At 29.0% G+C, this 8,945-nt stretch overlaps 1 protein-coding gene across 1 annotated transcript in view; it reads right to left on the reverse strand.

Annotated features, from left to right (window-relative positions):
* The window catches only part of LOC135135390 (tyrosine-protein kinase receptor), a 52,866-nt gene extending 45,502 nt beyond the window's left edge, over nucleotides 1–7,364 (reverse strand). The window contains exons 1-2 of the mRNA XM_064064418.1: nucleotides 7,135–7,364; nucleotides 5,990–6,778 (exon numbers count right to left, since the gene is read on the reverse strand). Coding sequence (XP_063920488.1) covers nucleotides 5,990–6,686 — 697 coding nt within the window. The 5' untranslated portion in view covers nucleotides 6,687–6,778; nucleotides 7,135–7,364. The remainder of the gene's footprint in view (nucleotides 1–5,989; nucleotides 6,779–7,134) is intronic.
* Between the last annotated feature and the right edge of the window lie 1,581 nt (nucleotides 7,365–8,945).

Consider the following 8,945-nt stretch of genomic DNA (forward strand, 5'->3'; position numbering starts at 1 on the left):
GTTCAGACCTAGTAGAAATTTGTGTTGTGTTATATTTAGATGAGATTTAAACCTTTTTACTTGAAACTTTTGACATAATTTTTTTTAATCTGTGGATTTCAGTTTTATATAATAAATCGAAGTGAAAATGAATAAAAGTTTAGTGAACCTCATATTGTTAAAAAATAAAGCACTACCTATTTCAATGCATAAATTTTTGGTGAAGAAAGTTTAAACTATAACTCAGTCAAAACTGCTTAAACACTGTCAAATTGTATTCTTAAATATTTTTGTTTTTCAGACATTTCACATAACAAAAGCAAAATATAAAATTATTATGTATTGTAAAATACATAAATATTCCAAATTTACTGAAAACTCTTTGATTATGTTATGCATGGAATAAAATAATAAAAGAAAGAATAAATTCTCTTTAAACTAGATGTAGTCTTACAAAATTTTAAGCATCTCAAAAACCAATGCTTAAAATTTTACATACTTCAAAATGGTTTATATATAGTGTATGTTTTTAACATAGATTTAAGGATAATTTGTCGTTGTGAACATTATTTTAAAGAACATAGCAAATTTAATGTGCAAGTCGTACAAACGAAATGATTCAAATATTTGCATCTTAGTGTTTTCAAATAGAACATCCTGTATTTTATAACTGCAGTTTACTGTTTTTTATTCCCTTTCTTTCTTACTGAGTAATTTCTGTATCTCAAGTTGATAGCTTCTATATCTTAACAAATTTTTTTTTTGAAAAATAGAATAGCTTTGCAATCAATACAGCACAAGAGCGTAAGATGGTTGTTTTCATGCTTACTGTTCTTTATTGGAGAGAAAAACCAAAGTTCAGATTTTAATACATAAGACGAATATAATTATTTGGAGGAAAATCTATTTGTTTTAGTGAACTCTAACCTTAAAAAGTCGTCATGGGTTATGAATAAATTCCCGTTATTCATCATTATATCTTTTAAAATTATTTTTTTGCATCTTAAAAAAAAACGATGTAAATAGTGGGCGGTTAAGTGGGGGATTGTTGAACTTTACTTATCTTAGACATTGATTTAGATAAATATGTATTGTGTATGATAGAGTGGGGCTTGCAGATGTGGTCAAATCGGACCGTGTTGTATGCAGAGGACTCCTGAATCTACTGATTTTGACAGGATTTCTACAATGTATCAGGCGATAAACTCATCTGGAAGGCTTCATTTAACTTACAATATAACGTAACTTATAACTGAGTGTTTTAAACGTAACATGGCAATTTAATAAAGATATTTTTCTCTCCAAAAGAGAGAAAAGGGAAAAAATATATAAAATTTACACCATTTTCAATTAATCTCGGACATGTGAATTTTATCATTGTATTCTCTTAAGTTTTAATATCCATGTTACTAGTTTGTTAAACATAACCTGATGATGACGTTAAACAAAGTCGAAATATGTCGTAACTATAACCATTCAGTCTCCCAATGATACAGTCCAGACGTTCAAGAGGGGGACAACTATCCCAAATTAAATAAAAACTTGGATAGAATGGATCTCCAAAAATTAATGGAAATAAATTTTTAAAAAACAAAACATGTACTACTTTGACTTGAAACATTACGGAGTTTTTTAAGGAATTATTTTTTTATGATAACAAGTGCATATATCAAATACACGTTTCATTTTTTTTACTTGCACAATTTTTTAAAAATATCGATGTCAGCTTTAAAACTCTTAAACCGGATTTGTCAAAATTTCAAAGTATTTTTACTTTCTGATCCTAAGCTAACGAAATATTATAATAGAATCTATCCAGCGAATGGCCGTTTTCATATTTTCTCAACGTTTCATGATCTCGAAAGTACAAAAATATAGATCTCTTTTTCCGTCTGTCTGTCGTCGGTGTCGATTTTTATTAATAGATAATCAAATTGTCAAATTTTAGGAATATCTTGTACAAGGGGAAATGCTAACTAGAATTTATTTAATAATCCTCACCAATAATTTGATGACATCATGGCAAACGTAGTGCTAAGCGTGCCGACTAATAATGCGAAACACATTGGTGGTTCGATGTTCTCATGGGTCATTTTTTTTCTTCTTACAATGTGATGGCATTATCTATATTTTTTTAAGTTATATTGATTATTATCACAAAATAAATTAAATTACGTAAAATAAAATTTTATAATATTTCGAAGAACCTGGATATGTTGAACTGTAGTTCAGGGGAGAGGGAAAATCTACCTAAATGATCTTAGACAAATTTTTTAATGTAGATATATCTAAATATTTTACTTTCTCATTTTTAGCATCGGTTCTATTTAGTTACTCAAACTGTTACACAATGATATTCAGTTTTGATCTCGTTTAAAACATACCTATGCTACAAAAATAAGTGTTACTTATAAAACAAATTTATTTCTTAGTGTAAAAACCCGTCTACTTATTAATTTTTTTACCGAATTGTCTGAATTTCCCTCGATGTATATATACAGTATGCCCCCGGACTGAGTTTACAAGAGGATTTTTTTTTGTGATTTTACAGAAAAAAGTAAAACCCATACAAATTTTGGCTTTACTTAAAACAAACAACAAGTTGATATCTATTTCTTTCACCTACAAAAACTTTTAAACAATGCAGATTTTTTAAAATAATTGAATTTTTGTCCAGATTTTAATAAAAAAAAATGTTTTTGTTGTTTCTTTAAATACGTGTTTATACTTACTTTGCAAAATAAGCTATACTCCTATTAAGTATCAAAAGAACAAATATTTTTTTACCTTTTGTAAACTTAATCCGGGGACTCTGTGGAATATTGTGGATATATTGTACATACTACGCAGAGAAGAGATTTCATAACCTTATAACCCATGCCTCCGGTATACGTATCAAAAAAAGCGCTTTATTTACACGGAGTGATGAATGTTTCCGTTAAATACTATTTAACTGTTTTCTCGCTGTTTTTTAGTATTTCTCTTTTACTTATATTATATCTACTCACATCTGTTTTCCCTCCACAATATTGTATTTTGACTATGTAACACAAATCTTTGCGGTTGTGCAAAGTGGATAAATTTATTTAGAGAGTGTTAATGTTAAATAAATTGAACGCTTTTATAAACACTAACTTTTAACGTCTAGCAAGACGGAAGTCTTAAATTAAATAAAACGTGAAACACTTGTATGCATCGTAAGTATATCTACAATAAAATTATTCACTGAATTTAATTTTCTAATTAAGTTTGCATTTTTAATATGTAATTATTTGTACAAATATTTTTCGTTTTAGTGTTTTGATAATGTCTCGTATGAAATAGTTAATCAAGGTAATACATATCGCAGTAAATTCAAATTGTTATACATACAAACTATGAGAACGATTTGTGTGATTTTATTATCCAATAAACGTTAATACTTTATTTTATTTTCAGTTCAACTCAAAACATTTTAAATCGGTGGTAGAATTTCTTCATCTGGTCATATTTAGTTCCAGAAAATATTACTGTCACGCAGTAATAAATATACTTACAAATTTTTACTTCAGATGAAAAATCACTTACCTTATTCCACACACTTTTCGGCGGGAAAACGAAAAACACCACTGCATGATGACAGTGGTTACTTATGGAGTGTACCCATACAGTATGAGATAAATTTTCTGATGACAATCAAAAATGAAATTTCACAAAGACCTCTGAACAGATTCATTTAATTCTTAAACGAAGTACGTTCTATAGGATCAAATTTGAAATTTTTTAATTTTTTTTTATCGGCAAATAAGTTATAAATATTTATAAAAAATATCTTAGTTCTTATATTTTAAAAGAAGAAAAAAATCGGATCACAAAAATATAAAAATGTTTTTTAATAGTTTGTTATTTTGTAAAAAAACATTTTTCCGAAAAAAACTTGGGCCACATCACACGAAGAATCAGGATTTTTGTTCATTCTTGATGTATGACCTCATCAATTTTTTTCAAAATTCAGCTGATTTGAATATTTCATGTTTTAAATTTTAAACAACTGAACTGCCGATCATATCACATGTTTTTGTTACATAGTTTCTTCGCAGGTAGATGAACTTGTATCTAGTTATATTGCGATACATTATTATATATATAAACACGTGCTACCAGCCAATTACTTCAATAACAAAAGTTAGAGAAAAAATTCAGGGCTCTTGTTATGTTGTGTGGCGTTACAAAATAAATACAAGAATTTAAAAACTAATAACATAAAAAATGCTGGAACAGTTCAGTAATCGTCTTAAATTTCCTTTTTTAAATTTATATTTGTTTGAAATGTCTTTAACTTTTGAGGTTTCAGGCATAACATTATCTGCATTTTTTATTTTTTAATTGGAAGAATATATGTTTACAAATATGTATTACACATAAGGTGGGTCACTAAATCCTACTGCTCAATATGTCGTTAATTAATAAAGATAAACAAAGTTAAATTCGCTTTTCAAGTTCAACTCTTTTAACAGACACAGCAAATCTCAAGAATTTTGCTTATTGGAGATGCTGTGATTTGAAAACCACGACAAATAAACAATATTAAATGTCATTATAATTATGAGAAGATTTGTATTTGCGGCGCTTAGAAACATCTGAAGTGTCAAAATGAGATTTAGTCAGGAAGGTTCAATTGACATGGCTTATGTTCTGGGTGAAGGTGAATGAAATCCAGTATAATCCAGTAAGTACTAACATCTAAGATACAGTTGGTTGCATGAAAAACAGGATTAGATTTTGAGGAGTGTGTTAAAAAAGTGAAAAGTATTAACTTAAGGTTAGAAAGTACTAAATAACATATAGTAAATGCAAGAATAAAATACAGGATGTTTTAAGGTTATACCTAATATTTCAGTTTGTTTTTATAAACAAATTGTACAATAAGGCTCAATTTTATTGAGGACACCTTTTTGTAGCTAACCGTAAAGTTATGTACCTAATATTATTTTAATAAAAAAAATTTAAGGAAATTCGAATAATTTGACACCGTCGCAAGGGAATTAAATAAATAAAAAAATAAAATATGTTTATCTCGCCTAAGATGCCATTTAACTCAGGTAAAAACACAGCCGTGACTGTATTTAAAAAAACAAGTTTTATGTATATGTTGCAATTCAAAAATAAAACACTCTGTATAGCTGAAAGTAATTTTGTAGTTTGTGCTGCTTAAAGAGGCGTACAACATTGTGATATTTTTTATTTTTAATAATTAACGAGATATCGAGGAGCGTACGTTTAGTGACTCACTCTGTATATATACATATTACGTATATACCTAACACTCTCCGAAATTGTTCTTGTAAAAGTACATTTAATACATTTCTATAATAACTCCAATAGCTCTCTAAATATTTACACGTTTATATAATTTAACTGAATATTTCAAATGACGATTGAAAATGACAATACAAAAATGATTGGCATTTTAGTCTTTAAATTGCTTGTTAAATTTCACTGGCATAAATAATTTTATGAATATAATGTAAAAATATGACTAGCTAAAGTGGCACTAAAGATAATGGTATATGGTATTATTTTATTAGAAAATTGTTCGAAAATATCGAAAGTCAAAAATTCAGTAAAATTAAGTTATTTATTAAAAAAAAAAAGATAAACGACGTCACAAAGAAGTAGCCGATATAGTTAAAAAAACGTGATAATCATTGTAAAAAGTTATTACTTTTTGAAATATTGGATTTATTTCATCGATTGTTTACATGTGTGAAAGATGAATCTACAATATCAACATTGTATCTTGTTAATGAGTACGAGAGAACAGCTGCCAATTTGAAAATTTTATTTTGAAGTTAAATTATATCCTCAGATTGACTATGTGTTAATTATTATTATTGTTATAAATGTAATAATTTGATCTATAAAATTGCTTGTACCTAATACCATAATAGTAAAACATATAATAGTAACTAAAAAAAGCTACACATTGCACGTGATCATTTTTGTACAGAACACAACATCAAAAACTTACCAAATTTGTTAGCACTTGCATCAACCCTGGGTCCGGTGTCATTTTCGGCAAACTTGTCTCCCGATGCAACGAAAAAGCCATTGGCTATGTCTTTTCTCCATGTCCAGGCACAGTTACTTTCGAAATCACAATCAGTATCTAAGGGTTCAGCCTCCTTTTGCTTCTCCTCCTTATGCTGCAGATGCAACAGCCGAATTTTGTCATTCTTTTTGTTATAAAGTTGTTCGGTGTTAATACCACCAAAATGAGAATCGTCTTGTATTCTTTTTGGTGTTCCTGTATAATTGGGTTCTAGCCTCGGATTGGCATCCGCAGCCATCAGTTCTTCTTTCTTCTTCTCTTCATTCAGTCTTTTGGAAAGACTGAACAGGCTTCTGTCTGGAGCTTTTCTTTTGTGTCGCTGGGTGGATTCATAATAAGAATCTTCGAATATGTCTTTTATTTGTTGTTCTATATTGCTAAAATTTGGACGTTTGATTGATTTTATATCTAAATCAGTGCCATGTTTTCTTATTGTTTCAGCACCATTTTTTGTTAAACTAACATCTAATCTATTGTGTGGAGTCTGGGTTGGCTGTAATCGAGATAATTCTTTGTATTCGATGTTCGAGTTCGAGTCTACTAAACTCTTGCATCCGTTTGTTTTGTTTTGAAGTAAAAATAGTAACGCAAAGAGCATTCTACTAGTAACAGCCATTTTTTTGTTTTATACACTTCTTATTGATAAATATCTTTTTAGTATATGTTTTACGAAAGTCATTTCCTTAATTAATTTGTTTAAAAAAAGACCTGAAAGCCATATTGAGAATTAATTTTAACTCCCACAAATCTCAGTTATACTAATATTTCAAACATATTTTTTGGATTTAGTCCAAAAGTCGGGGGGAAAATAAGGTTGTTGCACAGGATAATTTTAATAATTGCTTCAGTCGCAACTATTACACACATAGTAAATAAGATTTTTCCGTCACACTACTAAAGAGCATCACGACATATTTAATACTTGTACTTTATGGCGTAAGGAGGAAAATGAAAAACGCCGTGAAAAACAAAACATAAAAAAATCAATTACCAAGTAGTAATAAGAGCGCGAACAATGTTTTCAACACCAATATTTAAAGTGAAAATTAAAAAGTGTTAGATACCTTGACTGAGTATTACGCCATACGAATACACCACATTTTAAAAATGTTGTTTTTTCTTAAATAATATGTTGCTCTTTCACTGTCAACACTATGCACGCACTTGTGTTACGGTGTATACTCGTTGGCGGTGTCTTTAATTTTAAAATTGCAATCATTAGGCTGATATACGTAAAAATATCTTGGTACAACCCATCTCGACGTCTGTGCGTTAGCCAAATTTTCTACGAGATGGGTATATACATTTAAATTTACAAGACGGAGACAGAGATGTTTTATCGATTTTCCCTCCGTTGTGTGATAACTTGGCAGTCACATTAGAAATGAGATGAGACAAACTAGGGACATCTGCCGGGATGCTGCGAAGGCAACTGGCAGGAGTTATTTAATCAGAAATTTAGATTAAATTATACGAGATTAAGCATCGCGTTAATAGATTGTTGTTTCAGTTTATTTTATTTTTTAATTCCACTGGATTTAAAACGTGTAAACAAATTATTGGATGATGAATTTAACCTGTATTGCAATTGAAAAATTGCGACAAAATTTTGCAACATATTTGAAACTACTGTTTAGTCTAACCAGCGAGATAAGGAGATACAACAAAATAATAAAATACTGGTTCCTGAATTTAATTTATTCGAAGAATTCTCAATGAAAGAAATACTTGTCTTGAAAAAGTTATCTTTTTTAAAATTAATTGATATTGTGTAGCGACAAAAAAATAATACCATGTTTGTAATCATTTATAATGTTTCACAGTTTGTTAAAATAAGGGCTTACTAATAGTTGTCAAATACATATATACATAATATAAAAATTTATTAAAGTAATAATTTAGGTTACTTCTAACAACCAATATCAGCATATTATTAAATTATTTAATGATTAAATACAACTTTCTGAATATTCTTCACTTTTAATGTGCAGTGCCAATGAATAACATTTAAACCTGTAAGATACTTATTTATTTAAAACATAGTCAATAAAATAATTAATGGCGGAGGTGCCGGGCATCCAAAATAAATCAATTGAGAGTTAATTATTACGTTACAAATTTTATACTAACAATGATCTAGTCAGTTTTCCGAGTTAAATAAGACCTGAAAACTGAAAGGGGAATCTAAATTTTCAGAATCATGACAAAAAAATGTGTAAAGTTATTTACAAAAACTTCCGTTACTTCTGAGTGCAACAAATACTGGGAATTCTTAATTGTGGTATTAATTTTACTTCCCAAGTGTAAGCTAAGGAAGTATTGTAAGTTATTTCCACAAATGCTTCGTTCCATGTTTTCTGGACGTGTCATAGCTTGTAAAATATAACAAACCTGTCTCTCGCATTTGTCTGCCTTTTATTTTTTGTCTGTTGATTTTTTGAGAGAGAATGTATATTGAGAAATTTTATTGTATTGGGCAAGCAACATAATTTGTATCCAGTAATCCTTGGAATTTTTTTTTTTCAACATCGTCATCGTCGACTATGCTCGTTTTTGCAACTTATATCGAAAATATGGAAGATGTTAGTCCGGTAAATAATAGCAAATGGAACTATCGTATGGAACTTGCCCAGCAACATTGCGAAAATATTTAGCACTGTTTCCTTATCGTCTTATCGAGTAGGTGTGCAAGAATTAAAGCTGCAAATGTTGGCTATTGTTAGTGGTTGGTTTACGGACGTATTTGATGGCTGGCTATTGAAGAAAATCTTTTTTACAGACGAAACCTGCTTTCATTTGAGTGGTTACATTAATTCTCAAAATAATAATAACAATAATATTAATAGTATTTGTTCATGTTTGTTATCAGTCGATA

Source organism: Zophobas morio, unplaced genomic scaffold (genome assembly GCF_036711695.1).
Source record: "Zophobas morio isolate AGI-343-1 ecotype UQ-CSIRO unplaced genomic scaffold, CSIRO_AGI_Zmor_V1 ptg000024l, whole genome shotgun sequence".
In the NCBI taxonomy this organism is placed as follows: Eukaryota; Metazoa; Arthropoda; class Insecta; order Coleoptera; family Tenebrionidae; genus Zophobas; species Zophobas morio.